The sequence below is a fragment of the Eretmochelys imbricata genome, chromosome 10 (assembly GCF_965152235.1).
Source record: "Eretmochelys imbricata isolate rEreImb1 chromosome 10, rEreImb1.hap1, whole genome shotgun sequence".
NCBI lineage: Eukaryota > Metazoa > Chordata > Testudines > Cheloniidae > Eretmochelys > Eretmochelys imbricata.
Window position 1 is genome coordinate 6954227 of NC_135581.1, and position 20566 is coordinate 6974792.

Below are 20566 nucleotides of genomic sequence, written 5' to 3' on the forward strand. Positions count from 1 at the left end.
GCTTTCCCAACACATTATTTCTCTAATTGTCTGCTTACTCTGGGCTGATAATATATGCTCATTAAACAAACAGGCAGTAGGCCCAAATGTTGGTCTTTGATGATGCAGAAAGTAGGTTAATAGGAATTCCAATTTCCCCTATAAAAAATGATCCCACAGTTCACATGTTTTGATCAAAGCACCCTGAAATGATTCTGACCTCCCTTGTGCTTCCTGGATGGGAACGGGTTTTGTACGTGGCACACAACGTCCCTTAGACGGACTGTGAGCTGGAGACCTAGATAAAACACCCCATTGTTTCTCAATACCTGATCCATCCAAAAATGCTGCACGGCTGCATGTTCTAAATACCTCGCCAACGAGTTGGGATTGAGGGAAGACAACGGAGCCAATTGGAATCTGCTATGGAGTGGAGAGTGTCTGGGCTTGGATCTAGGGCTCTCCTCCACTTGGGTTTTTTTTACCTAGCTGAAAGCATTTCAGTGGTGGGAATTGTCTTGACGACACACCGGCGAAGAGAGGGGAAAGTCGCCGTGTGCAAAGGGTCCGATTCCCCACTGCCTTGGATCCAGCATAATGCTTTTATACTGTCAAATGCTCCAAAGTCAGAAAGGCAGCAGTGACCGGTTCCTTTGCAGGGGAGTAACTGATTATCCGAGTTACAAGGGGAAGGATTTCAGATGAAGTCTTTTTTCTCCAGAGCCGGGGAAGCAGCCAGTGCTGTGCCCCACGCCTCGGGAAGGGCTGTAATCAGCATAGAGTGCCGGCCTCCTGCTTCCTCTAGCACACAGGACTTCATTCTTTGCGGATTAAATCCTGCAGCTGAATTTTTGCCCTTCTCATACTGATTTCAGGAGGTTCCTGCAGGTGGACCTGTGAGCAGGGTTTGACCTTGTGCTTTTGAACTCTCACAGGAATGGGGGATGGAAATGATTTGTTATTAGGCCACCTCGCCCACCCCCTGCTGACACCCAATTGCAATCATGGTCCTCATGTGCAATCTGTCTTGCAGCAGCGTCTAGAGATCCAAACTGAGCGTGAGCCCCGCCTTGCGCTCGGCTATGTTGTGCAAACACACAGCAAGAGACAATCCCTGCCTGAAGAGCTTACAAGCTAAACGGACAAGAGCACACAAGGGGAAACTGAGGCACAGGGAGGGGCCATGACTTGCCCACGATTCAACCACCCATTCTGTCCACGGCAGAAATAGAACTTGTCCAGTCAAGACTGGGTGTCCTTTCTGGATGATGTGCGTCAACCAAACACACGTTACTGGGTGCAATACAGGGGTACCCAAGGCGACATTTCATGACCTCTGAGAGAAAGGAGGTCAGCCCAGATGATCTCCTGGTCCCTCCTGGCCTTGAACTCTATGGAGCCAGATCTCCCGAGACCTGGTTCGCTGCCCTAGCAGCTGGACCCCAGTTGTTCCCTACAGCCCATTGTCTAGGGCTTTGCTCAGCCTAGTGTTCTAGATCACTTGGGATTCCCATGGGAGGCTATCCCACAAGCCAATCGATTTCACTGGCCGGATGGTTCCCTGCTATTTGTGGCAGGGCAGTGAGCAAACCTGGACAAGGCAAACTCGCCAGAACGTGCTGAGGGGTTTGGGTTTTTTCACTGGGAGGCCCACAGTTGCTTTGCTGCAGCGCTGTCTCTCAACTTTGCTCTGCAGAGAGAGAAATGCTTCCTTTCGGATTCCTGGCAGGGAGCTTTGCCTTCAGAAACAAGCAGCCGATGCAAAGAGGAGATAGGACAGAGCTTCCTTCGGGGCTGGGAATACCATCTACCTTGCAACATCAAGACCCCAGGACACATGCTGCCTGGAGGCACCCATCCCAACTCCACTGCCCGTGGCCAGCAGTCACTAGAAGGGACCTGCATCATGTAGGGTTTGTGGGTTTGTTTCTCGTTGATTTTATTTGTAAAGGCGTTTCCCACCTTACAGATTCTGTAGGTGATTATTCCTTGGCACTCACTTCATTCTTTTCATTTTCAAAGCCCTTTGCAGCTAACCCTCAGGGGCTAAGTGTTAGCATCCCCATTTTCCAGGGTCTCAGGTTCCACGTGGAGGGAGTGAAACAGAGAGGCTAAGGCCCATATCCTCAGAGGTATTTAGGCATCTCACTCCCAGGGGTTAGGTGCCTAAAGAGACTTGTCCAAAGGCACAAGGGGAAATTGGTGTCAGAGCTGGGCTCAAGACACAGGAGGTTCTGGCTCCAGATCGTGCTGGAGTAAAGCAGGACTGGGAATTTTCCAGGGCCCAACTCTGGCCTCATTTACAGCATGCATTTTGATTAACTGGAATGGAGCCACTCCTGATTCACACCGCTATCAGTGAAAGGAAAACCAGGGCCTCTCCGTTCTAATTGTGGCTATGACATTGAGGCACCTTCCAGCCTTCAGCGAGCCATTCACAGCCTGATATTCATAAGTCCACGTACCCCACTGAAGTCAACGGGAGCTAGGAGGACTTCGTATCCTTGCAAATCAGGCAGTCAACCCTTTTGCCTCGGTTTCCCCACCTGTAAAATGGGAGTGATCATACTGCCATGCCCAGCACATGGGACGTGGGCGGATTCATCCACTGTTGCTCGTAAAGGGCTTTGAACCTTGCTAAGGGCCAGGTAAATGAGAAGGGAGAACACATTTGTAAATGATTCTTTTTGATGCCTGCAATAAAAGACCCAGCATAACATTTCCCTTCTCGCAGCAACTCCTGGTAGCCAATGGGGCAATGAGGGGTGGGCGTGCACCCTAACGTCTCCTCGAAGTGAGTGAACCACCCAGATTCCTTTCCTCCTGGGAGCTCTGTTCCAACTCTCCTTGCTCCTGAAGGCAAAGTTCCCCAGCAGGAATGTGAAAGCAGGTGTCTAAAGAGCCCTGTGATGTCCCTGCTCCGGAGGCAAAGTACAGCCAGGGAGCTGCAGCCGAGCTCCGAGCCTTTGAGTAAGCAGCAAGCAAACAAACAAATCAGCAGGCCCGAGTCACTGTTTCGGGTGCCAGGTTGGCTCTGTCTGCCTTTGCAATGTCCTCTCGGTCATGCCCCTTTATCACCATACCGCAGCCACGGGAAGCTCCCCCAGCAAAGCCACAGTGCCCCCACCACCCCGAGCTGCTGCAGTGCGAACAGCCGTGAGCACACACGCCCAGGGCCTGGAGATTCGGGGTTCTGTGGAACAATGGGCGGGAGGCAGATTTCCAGGGTGGCTTTTTCAAACCTGCTCGGGATAGGCCTCTTTCTGCTCCCACTGCGGGCAGCGGCAAAGCTCCCACGGGACAAAGTGGGAGCAGCAGATACAGGCCAATGCTAAGCTCCTTTGAAAAGCTCTCCCTCCAATGTCTCCTTGAGTTATGCTTAAAACGCTCCTACACCCAACAACCCTCCAGTGAATCCAGATGACTTGGCAGGGGCAGGAGGTGCAAGCCGACATAGGACCAGAGGATAGGAAAGGACCAGTCCCTTGCCATCACAGGCAACCCCAGCATCGCATCCCATTCATAAAACAGAACAAACTCCACCTGGGAGTGCAGTCTAAATAACATAACCAGGATGTGGAAATCAGGTCATGCTGTACACTCCAGTCACTTAAGCTCTCCGTGTCTCAGTTTCCTAATCTATACATTGACGATAATCAATCTTTCCCGCCTGCCAGAGGTGCTGTGATGCTAAATTAATTATGCTGCTTTGAAGGCCTTGGATGAAAGGTGCAAAATACGTGTCAAGCATAATTCTGATTCTACTGCACCTGTATGAGGAAAACATTCCAGGGATTCTCCTAGTATCAACATGTGTGTCTGGGTTTGGTGCACAGACAACGTACTCCCATCACAGCTAACTTTCACTGTCCAGCTCAAATGATAATCTCCCATCAGAGCCTCACACTTCATTCGGAGTGGGGGAACCACGGTACGCCCGGCAACTCCATTCTCCTCCTACAAGCAGTTACTAACCCAGAGCCTCCTAGGAATAACTGAGGAGACAGAGAAGTAAAGCGTTGCAAGTGATGAACCAGACCAGGAGCCAGCCGATTCACACCTCAGCACCTCTGTGCTGTCTCCTGACCCACAGCAACTGCAGGAGAATTGCCAAGCGTGCCGGGCAAGGCAGTGAACGGAGTCCCGGTTTTAGCTTGCACCTCAGCACAATGGAGGTGGAGCATCAGCTGTTTGACATGTGATTGACATGTGTACCACCTACAAGAGCTCTGGGAAAGAATGGCCTCTCTCCATGCAGCTGCAAAGCCTCATGGGAAACTCAGGCTCCAAAATCTCCAAGCCTCAAAATAAGTGATGGGGTATTCAGCAGACAAGGGACAACGCATCAGCTAGTATATTTAGAGGGTGAGAGGAAACTTTCCCCAGAGCGCCTACTGCAGGGTTCTGCACACCTCCTGGGGCTGGCCCTCTCAGAGACTGGGTACGGGACTATTGGACATGGGTCTGATCCTGGGTTCCTATCCCCGCTTGGCATTTCCGCATTGCCGGGCTGTTGAACAGACCCCTGCTGGCTTTAAGCTGTGCTTTCCCCTCGCCCTGCGTGTCACTTGACTAACCCCATGCAGCTCCGACTGCTGTTCTGCTGAGCTCAACCCTCAGATCAGGCCCTGCTGGAGGGGGCGAATTCCCAGACAGACACAGGGTAAGATTCTGTGCCACGCCAACTCGCAGCTCTGGCAGAAGGAGGGCAAATGTGACAGTAAGCCCCCGTTGTGTGCCCTGCCAAGCCTCCTGGGGATGAAGCAAATGCCCAAGCGCGGCTGAGGCTGGGGGCTGATCCGAGGGATGGCAATCCTGCAGGACTTGGCGCTACAAACACCCACCCCTCCAACACACACCTCTCTTGCACCAGGGCTCATGAGGGGAGATGGGCACAGGGATGCCCTGTGCGACGCCTGCACCGAGGGAATTCTCCCCAGCCCAGCTGCAGGCTTTGCCAGCCCGCAGGGGCCACGGCAGGTATGCGGCTCTCCTCTGGACAGCTCAAGTGAAGCTCCACCGAGTGCTGCTTTGGGGTTTAAAACGACCCTGCGAAAGGAGGCGTTTAAAGAGCCGGGTGACGTTGCTGCTGCGGAGGGCAAAGCTCAGTCATGGAGCTGTCTAATGGCAGGACTGGAGCCCCAAAGATGACGGCCCATGGCTATGGACACAGTAACGCTGCACACGCAATACAGGCTAACAGCATCGCCCCCCGCCGCTCATCCCTGCCATGGCTCCTTACTGGCCCCCCCAAAATAACAGCTCGTGCCATGGCTGGATTATGGCACATGTCCCCGTGGTGGGGAACCGCACCCGGAGGTGGCTTTGGCTCCCACCCTCCCGGTTTCTGTTTGAACCAGCAGGGAGTCAGCTCCCCCTCACTGGATCTTTTGAAGTGGGCTGTAGCCCACGAAAGCTTATGCTCAAATAAAGTTGTTAGTCTCTAAGGTGCCACAAGTCCTCCTGTTCTTTTTGCGGATACAGACTAACACGGCTGCTACTCTGACAGCTGTGTTTGTTTGCACATAGGGAACGGCATCCTAACCAGCACAGTGGGTCATATAAACAAAACAGGACAGGCAGCAAGACGCGACACAGCCAGCCATGACATGCTGTAGTTAGGCAGCCCGGTGGAAGGGACACACACGTATTTCCATCCAACAAAGGAACGGTTGGTTCTACCCAGTGTATATTTCCCAGTGAGCCAAACTGCACAAATTCTCCTCAGTCACGGCACCTGATTGAACAGAGCAGCTAGGCGTGATCCCTTGTAAGTACGACAAACTGCCAGCGACTTTCAAGCAACACTGCCGGCCTGCAGCCGAGCCAGTTTTTAAGAAGGAAGGAAATGTCACTGCAGGTCTTACCTCTGGCCCGAAGTCCGTGGCTCCCAACTTTTCTCTGTGTCGGCACACATTGATACCTTTAATTATTTTGAGGCACGTCACCATATTGTCTCCAAATCAACTCACCCTCTTATTGCCGCGGTTTAAGCTGTGTACCGCCCTTGCAATTCATAGTCTAGACAATAAAATTAACGATGTTAGAGTCCGGCTCTGACACGAATCAAACTACAAGGGAAGGGTTTTTGGTTCTCATATGTAGTTTTTCAAAAAATTCCGCAGCACATCTGTGGGGAAACGCTGCCCTAAGTCATCCAGGCAATGTTTGTGGCTTTACGGTCAGGTTTCCCTGCTCCCCTCCTCCCTGCTGCAGAGCGAAAGACGCACCTAAACCAAAAGGGGAAGCCGTGAAACTGGCCGTCTACAAAGAGGCACACTGTAGCTGAGGCCTGGCCTGACATGAGTAATTAACACACGGAGGCCTCGTTTCTTGGAGGATAGCATTTGGGAGCAATACTCTGAGCTCTGACATCCTTCGGATATGGGAATCTTGGGTGTTTCTGGGAGCAGCAAGAGGTAAGGCATTTGCAGGCTAGGGTTGCCAACTTTCTGATTGCAGAAAACCGAACCCCCTTGCCCCGCCCTGCCCTGCCCCCTACCCCGCCCCGAGGCCCTGCCCTGGCTCACTCCATCCCCCCTCCCTCTGTCGCTCACTCTCCTCCACCCTCGCTCACTTGCTCATTTTCACTGGGCTGGGGCAGGGGGTTGGCATGCAGGAGGGAGTGAGGGCTCCGGCTGGGGTCCAGGCTCTGGAGTGGGGCCAGGGATGAGGGGTTTGGGGTATAGGAGGGGGCTCAGAGTGTGGGAGGGGGCTCAGGGCTGGGGCTGGGGTACGGGCTCCAGGAGGGAGTTTGGTTGCGGGAGGGGGCTCAGGGCTGGGGCAGGGGATTGGGGCGTGGGAGGGGGTTCGGGGTGCAGGCTCCAGGTGGCGCTTACCTCAGGTAGACTGGAGAGTGGAGTTGTAGCGTGGGGATTTTCAAGGGGTGCTTCCTCCACGGGGCTCTTCTGACCAGCGGTGGAGAAACGGGGGGGTGCATTCAGCTCAAGCAGTAGACGCTTGTGTTTTTGGAGCTAAAGGACCCAGGTTCTAGGCCCAGCTTCTCGGAGAGGGGGATAATATATCTTGGTGTCTCCATTCTGCAAAGCGTGTGTGAAGGCTGCCATCTTGGCCAACATACCAGGGCCTTCCGGTGCTCAAAGCATGAGCTGCTACAGTTTGAGCTAAAGAGTCAAGGCTCAATAGCTGGCAGCTGTAACTGACCCATATCCTCTGTGTATTGGTGGGGGGGACCCAGCAAGAGCCCCAGGGCTCCATTCACAGCGGGGGGCTGAATTTTCAAGGCACAGTGTGAGTTTGCAGAGCTGAGTAAGGTCCAGCTCTCATAATGACATGGCCTCAGGGGTAATTTCCATTGACTTCTAGGAGACTGCTTCCATGGGTAAAGGTACCACCAGTGCATAAGCACCTGCAAGATCAGGGCCCTGAGCTGGGTGGGTGTGTGTGTGTTTCTGATGTGAGTTCGTGCTACTGGTCCTAGTCTTGGGACCTGCTCCGAGTGCCGCTCCCTGCCAGGGAAATACGGGGTCCTCACCAGGTGAGCCCCATTTGTTTGCATCCTAGGCAGATCACAAGATCTTGGCAGTTCAATTCACATCACCCTGATGTCCGTCTTGCTATGCTTCCAACTTCAGCTCCAACGCGCGCTGAGCACGCGCTACATCCCAGTCCGCTAGAGTTGGCGACTGATGTTGGATCTTCTTTGAACAGGGGGGTTGCTGGCTTCCTGTTGGTACCACGCAGAATTCTACATAGCGGGTGTCAATCCAGAGGCAGATAAAATCATGTGAGAACTGCCTTGGTGGGGAAAGTAGCGTGGTAAATCAGAGGGAAATCTCACTCCCTTAGAGGGCTAGAAACACTTGGATGGCACCAGTATAACCACACTGAGGACTAGTAAACATTTCACAGGGCTGGTCTTGCCCCAGGGATCAGGGAAGGCAGGGACTGTCTTTTTGTTCTGTGTTTGTACAGCGCCTAGCACAATGGGGACCTGGGACACAACTGGGGGGGGGCGTGGATCCTGTAATAAGTAATAATAATTTCAGTCCCTGACTTGAGGCGGATCAGCAGGGGTCAGTCAGTGAAGCTACTCACGGCACTCTAGCCTGTGTATATCATTTGAACTCACTCTCTCCTGCCCTTTCCCCTCCCTCCACAGGTCGTGGCTGTGGTCATGGACATGTTCACGGACGTCGACATCTTCAAGGACCTCCTGGAAGCAGGCTTCAAGCGGAAAGTCGGCGTCTACATCATTGTGGATGAGACCAACGTGAAATACTTCCTTCAGATGTGCGAGCGAGCACAGATGCACGCCGGGCACCTGAAGGTAAGAGGGGCACAGAGGGCATGGCGCCATGCTGTGGGTGGCTATAGGCAAGCAGGATTAGTCAACCAGAAGCTAGGATAGAAAAATCGGACTTGATTCTGCCCTGGTGTCCTAGGTGACCTCTGTGCACAGCGAATGCATGAAAAGGGATGTCAGACACGAGCCCGGCTGGGTGACGATGCACAGTGCCGGGTGTGGGAGGACCAGGCCCGCTGCACTGGCATCCTCAAGGCAATGGCACTGAATTGCAGCTGCGTACAGCGTTAAGACTGGCGAGTGCCCTGGCCAGCACGTTTCTCTCATGCCCACAGGATGACAACCTGAAATGGAGGGCTGCCTCTCACTCGCGACGCCACAGCTGGGCCCACAGCTGGCTAAACAAAGGGAGCTCGGCAGCCGGGGAGACCATTCCAGCTGGTATTTTCACCCAGTTTACAAGCAACGGCGCTCGCGCTGCCTGTAATTATTGTTTCAAAGGCCGAAGAGCCGATGGTGCCATGAGTCGTTGCAACGTCTCCTGGTTCGTTCTCAGAGCTCTGCCTTGGCTCAGGAGGGGGCAGAAAGAGGCCAGCTGGGCACGTGATCCCCACAAGCACGCCTGAGGCCCAGCTTTCCTTCTAGGCACAAATGGGGTGCAGATCTCCAGCAAGGCCCCTGCTAGCCCCTCTGGGCACCTCCGGGGGAAGGGAGCGTTTGTATAAAATGAAGGGGAGTGCTGGCTAAGCCAGGCAGTGGGGCCTAGTGGCTAGGGTGCTGCACTTAGCATCAGGCATCCTTGGCACTAGTCCCAGCTCTTCCCCTGGGCAAGTCACCTCCCTGCAATGTGCCTCAGTTTCCCCAGCTGTAAAATGGGGATAACGATGCTGCCTTCCTTCGCAGAGTGCTGAGAGATCACCTGCTCAGAACTAGTGAGTTATTCTACCAGTGTCCCCAGCCCCCGCTCTCATTTTGGTTTGAGAGCATCCACAAAGCAGGCGGCAGCGGTCGAGTTAAATCAGTGCCGGTTTCTCCCCTAGACAAGGCCGAAGCTGATGTCCAGGCCTAGGCCATCCAGCGAAGCGTGGCTGGCAGCCAGCTCAGAGCCAGGCTTGGAGTGAAATACAAAGAGGTTGAAGTGGAGGGAAGGAGCGGGACAGATTGGCTGATGCCTGGGCCAGCATGCTGCCACATAGGGCTTCAATCCATGCCTTCTCCCTGGCCCGCAGGCCCTTGAGTGGACCTGTCTGGGAAATGGCCAATGTTGCTGCTTGGCTGGGCACAAATACAAATTAATAATGGTGCCCAGTGAGGCCCAAACCACAGCAGCCCACCCACCCAGCTCTGTCTGCCGCTGGGAAAGGGGATGTTTGGAAGGCCAGGATCCATTGGCCGTCTGTCTCTTCAGGGCACAGGCGTCTCTGAGGCGTGGGGGAGGCTATCCGTATCGGTAGCACGTGTAAGACCCGGAGGCTGCTGGAGGAGGTGGGAAAGGCCTGGGGCATGATGGAGAAGTTAGCAAGGAGCATTGGCCCTGAAGGCGTAATCCAGCCCCATGTCCCCACTGCGCGCAGGCCGAAGAGCTGATCTGGGTGCAAGTGAAACACACAGCGGGGAAGGGAAGGGCTAGGAATCCTCCCCCAAGGTCCCGGAGCTGCCTCTGCAGCCCCCCAGCCCAGCCATTCAGCAGGGGGAAGATCTGTGGAGTCTCCGGCCCCGCATGCCTGGTCCTGCCCAGCCAGGCTCTCTGGCCGCCAGGTTGGTAGCTCTGTGGCAAGCCTATGGGATGATTGGGTCTATCGCCTTCAGGCAACCCTGCAGCCAGGGGAAGAGAAGAGACTGTTGAAAACAACAAACAAGGTTTTCCCATTCCAGGGCCTCCACACGCTGCAACAGCAAGGAGGCGGGATGGGGGGGGATACACACACACACCCCCAGCGTCTCCTGCGAGCTGTCAACAATGTGTTGGTCATTCCCATTAATGGCAGGCAGGGCCGGATGGCAGCAGAACAGCTGCTGGCTCCAGCCCCGGTGATGTCAAACACCCATCCCGACACGGCACCCATGGAGAGAGAGTAACAACGGAAGGAATCTGCCAGCACAGGGTGTGTTCACACTCAGGCAGGGAGCAACTTGGCTTCGATGTCCCTGTCCTCCTGTCCCCTTATCTTAACAGGAGAGACACGTATTGTAACCAGGCCCTGGCAACAGGATCTCATGGCTGCCTCTGTGCTAAATACATCGGCCACACCAGGCTCAACAGGGCTAGAACGCAGGGATAGCTCAGTGGTTTGAGCATTGGCCTGCTAAACCCAGGGCTGTGAGTTCAATCCTTGAGGGGGCCATTTAGGGATCTGGGGCAAAAATTGGGGGATTGGTCCTGCTTTGAGCAGGGGTTGGACTAGATGATCTCCTGAGGTCCCTTCCAACCTTGATATTCTATGATTCTAACACAAGCCCCTGCCACTTGAGCTAACAGAGAATTATCATGCTGGTGGGGTTTTTATATTGACCAATAACATGTGGGATCAAGAATCACAACTAGGCAGAGCAAAATATTACAGAGATTAAACTATAGTACGCCACACGCAGAAAACAGGGAAGATCAAAGTGTTCCTGTGTCCAAGGCCCGTGCATTGTGGGGGGCGGGGATCAGGTTCTCCTGGCTGGACAGCATCACGAATGTCTGCGATACAGAAATAAGAAACTGGGTACAGGGCATCACCATGGGTTTGGTGCTCTCAAGCTAGTCCTTCAGCTGGCATTTCACCTGCTCCCACAATATCAAGCACTATTTGGCAGCCTCTGTTCTGGAAAACATCCAAGAATGTTCCAGGTCAGGGATCTGCGCACTTTGGCAAGCTGTGTGAGAAAGTTCTCTCTAGTGCTAGGGCCAGAGATCTGGACCGTGCTAGCCAGTGTTACCAAGTCTCACTGGATGCATAAGCCCATCAGCCAGGGCAGGCATTGTGTGAATGCAAAGGGCGGATGGGAGGGTTTCCCAGCAGTGACTGAAGCCAGCAGGGCACGCCTTTGATCCTACCTACCTGCAGAGCAATGATCAAAAGCCCTCGTGCACCAGATGGGCGTGTGGCTGTTATCACGAATTCCTGATGGCTGGGAATCTCCTGGTTTCACTTTCAGGCCTGACTCCCGATTTTCCTGGTTGTACTTTAACCACTGGGCCATAAACCACTCTTGGCACAGCAGATATCTACCTTGAGGAATGCAGCCACATGGCTCCAGCCATCAAGCGGCTCTCTGACTGAAGGGTTTCCTGCCCTAAAAAGGGCATAGAATTTGCTCACCGTCAGGGTATTAACCCAGCCCTGGCATCCAAGAGCACTCGTGAGCCTCTCACCTCTCCAGCTAGCAGTAGAATGGCTGTCCTAGGGACTGCGGCACAGAGAGAAAGGAAAGCTCATACATGTGTAGGCAACACAGCCCCGGCATCCGACAGGTGCCTGGTGTTCTCTTACCCATCACATTACCCGGCCAGGGTTGCATGGGGAAGTGATTTCCATACGTCTGGGCTGTGTGGCGTTTAAATGTCAGCCACCCAGCCCTGAGATTAAGATTAATGTGCAGCTCAGGAAAGATCCAGGCTAGTCGCAAGGGGGGATGCCAGCGAGAACCCTGGTGCGTTGGCAGAGCTGTGGACGGGGCCAGGACTGGAACAGCAGATCCCTGGAGACAGAGTCCAGGTTGGATTCTCCCACCTAGCTCTCACTGGGGGTGTCTAGACTGCTGCTGGCACTGAGCTTCCTGGCACCGGTGGACAGAGTCACACTAGCCCAAATCTATCTACCTGGGTTGGGAGGCTGGCAGTGTAGAAATACCCACGGAAGTCAATTGCCAGAATGGTGCAAAGCAGCCAGGACACCTCAGAGAACCTGAGACCCTATTTGGCAAGTGCTTTGAGCCGGATCATGCAGGATAAAAGCTGCTAAAGAAATGTAAGTCGTTATTTCAGTGTCTACAAAGCAGGCTCAATGCACTTGGTGAATACCGCACAGGCTTGGGAAAGCCAGACAGTTTCTTAAGCAACTGCTGAGTGTTTGCAGTGATTCAGGGGTTGGGGGAAGCGGCTGTTGTGTTTTCTGAACAGTCATCTATCTTTGTGTGTGCTCACTTTTGTTTTCTTCCCACTGGAGATTAACACATTTTACTTAAAGCAGTTGCTGCTATGAGAGTGAGGAGGAGGGAGAATGAAACATACCTTGAGACCTGGGTGTTTTGCTCTGCTGGGTGTGACCCGAGAGCCTCTAATGGTCTTTTGTGAACTTATGAAAAGGGTTGGCCTAGACGGAGGAGCTGGATTAATGGGCTGTTAAAGGATAGTAAGTTAACAGGGATGCACTGAATCTGGTGACAGAATGAGGTCAGCCTCTAGCTTGTTTTCCTGGATGTGGAAATGTAAACAACAACACTGAGCTTCTAATGTGCTTCCCATACAGGGATCTGAAGGCACACGGGGGTATTCTCCACGTCCCTACGGGTCAGTCCACACTAGCGTTCTTACCTTGAGTTAACTGGCGGCCAGTTATTTCACCGTCAATAATACAACTGTACAAGCTAGTTTGGAACACTCTCCAAACGTCCGTTCCAGGTGACAAGCATTTGCGGTTCACCCAGGGCCGATCCCATCCCAGGCTCCAGCCAGTGGGTGACAGTGAAAAGGGTATAATCACAGCAGAAAGCAGAAAATCCACACAAAGCCAGGTTAGGCATTCTGGGGAAGCAGCAAACTCCTGAACTCTAGTCCCAGGTGAGCCCCACTGACTCATTGTGGGGCCTGGAGCAAGCCAGTTAACCTCCTTGTGTCTCAGTTCCCTTCTCAGCCATGGAGGATAATACTTAGGCCATGTCTACACTACGGGTGTTACCACAGCGCTTCACTTAAACCACTGCAGCGCCATACCATAGCCGCTTCCTTCATCGATGGAAGGGTAGTTTCCCCTCAACGGAGCTAAATCCACCTCCCCGTGCGGCAGTACCCAGGTGACCAAAGAATTCTTCCATCGACCTAGCTGCGTCTACACCAGGGTTCAGGCTGGCTTAACGGCAGCGCTCAGAGGAGTGAATTTTTCACACCCCTGAGTGACGTAGCTAAATCAATCGACATTTTGCATGTAAACCAGGCTTGAGCCACCTCTCAGAGCTATTGTGGGGATTAGTCAGTGTCTATGCAGAGGTCTGAATGGTGCTTTGAAGATAAGAGCTCTGCCTTTTTATTGAGGCAAGGGGCCAAATTCAGAGCCAGTGACGGTGGTGTGAAACCAGAGCACCACTGTCCAATTCTGCAGAGTTAATCCAGATTTATAACAGCACCACTCAGAGCAGAATCAAGCCCAAGCTGGCCAACAGAGGGAGCAGTAAATGGAAATGGCCATTTAAAAAAAGAGCAAATCAACAGGGAGAGAGACTCAATTTTTCAGCCCTAAACAAGAGTCCACTGAGGCAGGCCAGAAGCATCTTTGTCCGGCCACGGGACTCTTTTCCCACCTGCTGCCTTGCTTTTGTTTTGCAGAATCTCCGCGTTCGCTGCACGGGGGGAACGGAATTTTTCACCCGTTCGGCCACGAAGTTCAAAGGTGCCTTAGCCCAGAAGTTCATGTTCCTGGATGGCGACCGGGCTATGTGCGGCTCCTACAGGTAATCCAGAGACAGCTCTGTCAGCTATTTCCACGCCGGACGGGATCAGCCTCAGCTGGGCCACAGAGGAACCGTGCGGGTCGGCGTTTTATTTTTTAGGGGATTTTGATCCTCATGATAGTGCAGAGTCAGAGCAGTGGGTAGAACCAGGCAGCATGCAGTGGGTGTACCAGCTGCTACTGCACCCCGATCCTGACCTGCAAACCCCGACACCCAGTGAACCTGACCTGCCCCCCACCCCCGATACCCAGCAATCCCAATCTCTCACCTCCGGTCATCAAACCCCAGACTTGCCTTGAGATAAGTCTGCTGCTCCTGCTAAATTAGGTGGTGGTTTTGTGAGGATTTGCTTCTAAGGCCCCGCTCCTGCCCCTTGGACCGGACTAGGACATGTGTCTGAGGAAGCAACTAGGCTGAGATGCACATAAAGCCCTTGCAGCAGTAGAAGGCAGCCCTTTATGAACTCGGCCCAAAAGGCCGCAGGATCTAGCCAGCCCCAGAGAGCACAGAACTGGGCCCGGGGTTGAGTTATTCAAGTCTCAATAGCAAGCCAGGGAGCAGGGGAACCAAGGCCGGGTTTGCTGCCATGCACTCAGACTGTTTCTGATTGGTTTCCATTCCAGCTTCACCTGGTCCGCAGCCAGGACCGACAGGAACGTCATCTCAGTCCTCTCCGGCCAGGTGGTGGAAGCGTTTGACAAGCAGTTCCAGGAGCTTTATCTCATGTCCCGGGGGGTCAGCCTGAAGTCCATTCCCATGGACGAGGAGCCAGAACCTGAGCCGTTCACTCTGCCCTCTCTCATGCCCGTGACCCCAGCCAATGCAGTGGTGAAGAAGCTGATTAACCCAAAATATGCCCTGGTGAAGGCCAAGAGCGCAGAACAGATCAGCAAGATGTCGTCCGAGAGGCAGGCGGGCACTGGCAGAAACATGATGGACAGCAAAAACAAGGCCCTTCCCGAGGGCCAAAGTGCCGAGCAGCAAAACGACATGGCTGACCTAGCCCCACCCATCCACCCTGGCCTCCTCAACATGGAGAAGGCCAACATGTTCGATTACCTGCCCACTTGGGTGGAGCCAGACCCAGACCCAAGTGAAATCTTGGGGTACATCAACATCATTGACCCCACTATAAAGAATGTGAAGCTGTCCCAGATGAACCGCATCAAGGTCTGTGACGTCGCCCAGGCCAATGTCCAGCACAGGCAGATGCTAAAGAACAAGGAGTTGGAAGCCAAGAGAAGCCAAGAGCCTTCTCCAGCCACCCCTCCGACCCCAATCAAGGAAGCTCCCAAGCCAGTAGAAAGCCCCAAAGCAAGGAGTCCTGGGGAGGACAAGAAAGGAGCTTTGGCTATCCTGGCCGTGAGCCAGCACCTGAAGCAGCCCACAGCCGCAGAGGCACAGAAGATGGACGTCAGGCCCCCTGTGCCAAGGCCTCGGACAGTTGACGTCACGGACTTTATCTCCAAAAGCGGCGCGCTCTGCAAAGACACGGCTGCCCTGCTCGGGGACGCCAAGGAGCAGCTGCACCACGGGGCCGAGCAAGCGAACGCAGATTACAGGCCAGGTGAAAACCCCGCACAAGCTCCAGCCGCGGCCAGCCATCACCAGCTGAGGAGGCAGGCAGCCGTATTCCAGGAAGCCCAGGGCACAGCAGCCATGTGTCCCGCAAACGGGCTGGAAGGGGAGGACGATGAAGAGGACTATTTGACGCTCAGCGATCAGGAGAGCTATTCCAGCAGTTCGGCCACCCACAGCTACCACCCCTCCAATGCCTCCTCCACCTCGGACGAACTCTTCGAGGTGAGAGGTCGCTTTGGGCCGCTCCGGAGAACCAACTCCGATCACATCCCCAACGGGGGGAACCTGCACTTGCAAAGGAAAATGAGCGACCCCCACATCAGCCGGGGCACCTACGTCAGCCCCCTGGGGAGCCTGCAGTCGCCGCCAAACGTGCGCTTGGAGGACACGGGCCTGAGACGGGACGATGCTACTGAGGTGATCAGGTGTGTGCTGGGAACGGGCAATAGCCCGCGCGCTGTCCTGGATGGAAAGGGAGCACTCGCCAGCAAGGTCGGGCAGGTAGGATGGCTTGTCATATCAGCCTCTTCTTTGATTCCTTCTCCTGCCCTGGAGCCTGCCTGTGCTCCACGTGCTGCTCGGGGCCGGCTTTAGGGACCATGACACCCTGGGCGAGCTTGTATTTTGGCACCCCTGCTGCCTCCTCTGACCCCCCACGCATCCCTCCTAGCCCCTGCTGCCTCCCCGGGCTCCCCCATCACTCCTCCTGCCCCCCGCTGCCTCCCCAGGCCCCCCACCCATCTCCCCCGCCCTCTGCTGCTTCCCTGGGCTCCTTCCCACTGCCCCGGCCCCCGCTGTCTCCCCAGGCTCCCCCCGACCCCCATTGCCCTGGCCCCCGCTGCCTCCCCCAGGCCTCCCCACCCTCCCACTGCCTCCCTGGGCTCCCTACTCCCCCAGACCCTCACTGCCTCTCCATCCATCCCCCCAGACCCCTGCTGCCTCTCGGAGCTCCCCCCCCACACCATTCGCCCCGGCCAACAGGCCCCTCTGGCTCCCCACCTTTGCCCGGAGCTCCCTTCTACAACCTCGCACCCCAGGCCCTCCCCAGTCCATGCCTCTAGACCACGGCACCTGGGTGGTTGCCCATGTGGTCCACTCATAAGGCCAGCCCTGATGCTGCTACCTCTGGGATCCTAGGTACGTCCAGGGGTGGCTCGACCGTATGCTTACCCAAGCGGGACGTTACCTCTCCAGCTGCTGTGCAGACATAACCTGCGAGAGGGGCTAAGGGCCACCTGGGAGCAGAGCAGAAACAGCCCCCCACATCCCCTCGTGAAGCTCTTTTCACCAAGCCATATTTCAGGCTCCAGGAAAAGGCCCTTTCAGCAACAAACACATGTGCCATGGCATGACGCGCAGGTGGGGCCAGGGTGGCCCAGGCAGGCAGGTCCCTCCCAGGCTTGCTGTTTAGCTCCTGATAAAAAAACGATTAGCATCAAAGAGAACAGCACCTGGCGCGGAATGACTCAGAGGCACACGGCGACAGTGCAGTGAAATAGGGATGGTGGAGAACATTGCAACAGTCCGCAGTCAGCACTTTTCAGGCCTACTCACGCTGCAGAGCCACAGCAAGGAACATGCTGATCATTTGGGCTTGGTTTTATTTGTGGGACAGCTGTTCCCACAAGGTGTGGCCGTGCCTGGACACACCCCGCTTTTTAGCATCGAACACTGAGGTTGCTGGTTCGCTGCTCAGCTCTTGCTACATTTCCTTTTCTAAAGGCACAAAAATTAGTCCAGGGCCAGCTTTCCCTTTCCACCTTTCAGTGCGTTCCGTCATTCGGGAACTGATCCTCCACTGGCAGAAATTGGAGCTACCCAGGTATACAGGATCTCAGGATCCAGTCCTCAATGTAGCTCTAATCTCTATAGGTAATGAAATTTACCAGCCCAGACCCAATGTATGCTTGCCCTTACGTCCCTGCGAAGATGCTAAGCTAACAGCCAATGCAGTTTTACTCATTCATCCGAAAATCCCAGCACTGTGTAAAGCTGGCTGTGCCAAAACCTTTCAAGCATTGCTATAAAGCAATCTGCTCTGGCCCCGCTTCCCAGCCAATGTGTCCAAAAACTGGCCAGGTAGCTTTGTCTTGTGATTAGTGTTCTTACAATAGCTTCCTCAAGACTTTTGAAAGAAAAAGACACCAAGGAGTCAAGTGGTCATCATTAGGAACACACAGGAAATCTCAACCAGCTCATTCACAAACACTAAGCCGTTATCAAGCCAAATTCCTCCCTGGTGTAACCTGTAGAAGCCCAGAATCCACAGGGTCATTAATGGAAGAGTTACACCAGATAGGAATGTGGCCTAGCAGCTAGCGATGGGCCTAAACTGCAACCCTCTCCTCTGAACCTTTGTGAACTTCGGTGGGGCATTAAGGATCCAGCGTCCCAAAGCTCAGCCAGTCTGTGGAGTTTTGGCTCCAAATTGAACCCCGAAGTGGAAAGGGCCTATTTCCCATTTGGATGCTGCTGAAATCTCACCACATCAGATGATCTTGCAAAGCTTGCACCATTTTGCAAGGCTTTAAACCATGATTTGAGGACTTCAATAGCTCAGACATAGGTGAGAGGTTTACCGCAGGAGTGGGTGAGTGAGATTCTGTGGCCTGCATTGTGCAGGAGGTCAGACTAGATGATCATAATTTTCCCTTCTGACCTTAATATCTATGAGTCTATAAGAAGAGCTGGTGCCACTGAATTTCAGCCCTAGTCCTGTTCCCCCCCCACACACACACATATCCCTAGACCCAATTGGGATTGAAACTCCTCATCTCCAACACAACAACATAACACTCCTTCCAAAGCATTTCACTAGCTGTATGCATACACCACCACTGAAATGCAGCCACCTCTGTGGTGGGGGACTGCAGCCCACGGTGCCCTGCACACACTAGGAGGGGAAAAGGGGAACTTTTGACCAAGGATACTCAGGCAAATCCCATGCTTTTTGAAGAGCACCCTGCGGGCTGGCTAGTGTCCATGCAGAGGGACTCAGCATGCTGTCCCAATCCCCTGTGCAATGTGGCGCAAGCTGCCCTTCTGAACCGCAGCGGCTTTTGCTCAGTGACAGGCAAATTATAAAACCCTGCCGACACTTCCCCTTTGCTGTGTCTGTACCTCACCTGGATAGAGAACCCGGCTGATCATCCCCGGCATGATGATAACCCCCAACGGCAGCATTTTCAAATAGCTCGCCAGGATGGAGCCGGCCTTCGCGTGACTCAGGTTCTTAGCCGAGAGAGACCTTTGCACAATGACCTGCAAGAGAGATGGAGACATGACCAGTTGCAACTTAGTGCTTGAGAAATTGGGCCTCAACCCCCGTGTCATGTCCAAACTCGACCCAAATTTTGCAGCCCAGGCCCATCTGGTCCTCGCATCCTGCAGGGCTGCAGTTCTGCTCCGAACAGGATCTGCTGGGATTATTCCAGAAGATCAGAACGGCCCAGTGCCGCCCATGGACTTCCCCCGCTGGAGATCCCAGCTCCCTGCATGCAAGGTTCCACCTCGCCCGCCACGGGGCTGAAGCGAGAGCACTGCATGCTGGGATAGGTCGTCTCCGCAGGTCGCAGCCTTGCACAACAGAGCAGGAACGCCGCTGCGCTCGGCCTTGGTTGAGATCAATCAGGTGGGATTGCTGGGTTCCCAGCTAGCGGCTCACGCGACACTCAGTCTGGCAATGCGGGAGTGCTGCTCGGTGACAGGCTCTTGGTCTTTGTTCCCAGTGTCAGGGAGGCTCTGTCTACACTACGCGGTAGTCGTGTACTACGCGGTGGGGGGCGGGTTTTACCGCCGAAAGTGCAGCGTAGACAAAGCCTTCGAGCAAGGGGAGAATTTGCAGGAGAATGTGCCCGTGTATATTGAGAGACAGAAGCATTGCTAAGTCCTCGGTTCAGTGTGGCACATTCCCGTTCACACTGACCCTCTCTATCCTGTAATGAAGGAGCCGTTTCCCCCCCACACACACACACACAATTAAATTCCAGATTCCCCTCAAAAATATATACCTACACGTAAACGGCAGCACTGCCATCCAACCCTACACACACAAACCCACTAGCGCTCACTGCGTCCCATGACCATGCGTGCCCCTCCTGCTTTGCGTGCTGTGCCTCTCTGTGCTGTCCTTACACGCGGGCTGAGCATCCCACTGCTCCGTCCCCGTCTCTGCGGTGCCGTAGCAGTGAGTGGAGGAGGGGGGACACAATGGACGGAGCATTCCCAGAGCGTGCGAGGCCTGACACTGTCATCTTCCAAGCACCAAACAGACACCCGCCCACGCAGCCTCACTCACGGGGCTGTTGCATTAGTGCTCCCATTTCACAGATGGGGAAACCGAGGCAGAGGCGTTCAGTGCCTTGCCCAAGCAACTCAATAGCAAAGCCAAGAACATAGAGCAAGGGTGGCTGGTTCCCAGGTCTCTGCTGGCACCAGGCTTCTCCCATCGATGGCAGGGCTGGATTCGGAGCCTCTCCTAAAACAGCCAAGTCAGTGGAAGGGCTGCAAAAAATCCCAGCTCAGCTAAACAGCCCCTGCCAACCCCCACGGCTTCATTCTCAGGGGCTCAGCAGCTCTCTGTATTACTGGGCCACCTGTTCAGAGGTGCCAAGTGCTCCTGACCCTGACCCGTTGCTGTTGTAATCTCGGGGCCCGGGAAAGGCCTGCGTCGGTGACCTCCCTAAGCAGCAGCATCGCTCTGGAGGGGCCGGAAGCCTTGTCCCAAGTCAGAACGGCCAGGCTTTCCCTGACATTGTGCCTTGACCCGTCGTCTACAGCTGCAACGAGCAGGCACCCCACAGCCACCACGAAGTTACCGCGGGCTCACTCCTCACGCCTCAGGCCCACAGACCCAAGCGACCAACCCAGGCGGGGGCTGGCCCAGGTAGTCGAGTGGCTCTTTCCCGGCCTTTCCGTCCAACCAGCCGGGGAAGATGCCGAGTGCGGAGGCTGCTCTCGCGTCCCTGTCGCAGTGACTCAGAGGAAGTCGCAAGGCTGAATCACGGCCACGCGGCACGAGAACCGGCCTGCCGGTCTCGCCTGGGATTTCCCCTGACAAGGAACCAAAATGAGGCTGATTCACAG

At 54.6% G+C, this 20566-nt stretch overlaps 2 protein-coding genes across 2 annotated transcripts in view; one reads left to right on the forward strand and one right to left on the reverse strand.

Moving 5' to 3' along the window:
• The window catches only part of SLC5A10 (solute carrier family 5 member 10), an 80144-nt gene that overhangs the window by 29980 nt on the left and 29598 nt on the right, over positions 1 to 20566 (reverse strand). The window contains exon 9 of the mRNA XM_077827998.1: positions 18607 to 18742. Coding sequence (XP_077684124.1) covers positions 18607 to 18742 — 136 coding nt within the window. The remainder of the gene's footprint in view (positions 1 to 18606; positions 18743 to 20566) is intronic.
• Positions 1 to 20566, forward strand: part of FAM83G (family with sequence similarity 83 member G) — a 29535-nt gene that overhangs the window by 7150 nt on the left and 1819 nt on the right. Inside the window, exons 2-4 of the mRNA XM_077827997.1 lie at positions 8102 to 8269; positions 13776 to 13900; positions 14524 to 15982. Coding sequence (XP_077684123.1) covers positions 8102 to 8269; positions 13776 to 13900; positions 14524 to 15982 — 1752 coding nt within the window. The remainder of the gene's footprint in view (positions 1 to 8101; positions 8270 to 13775; positions 13901 to 14523; positions 15983 to 20566) is intronic.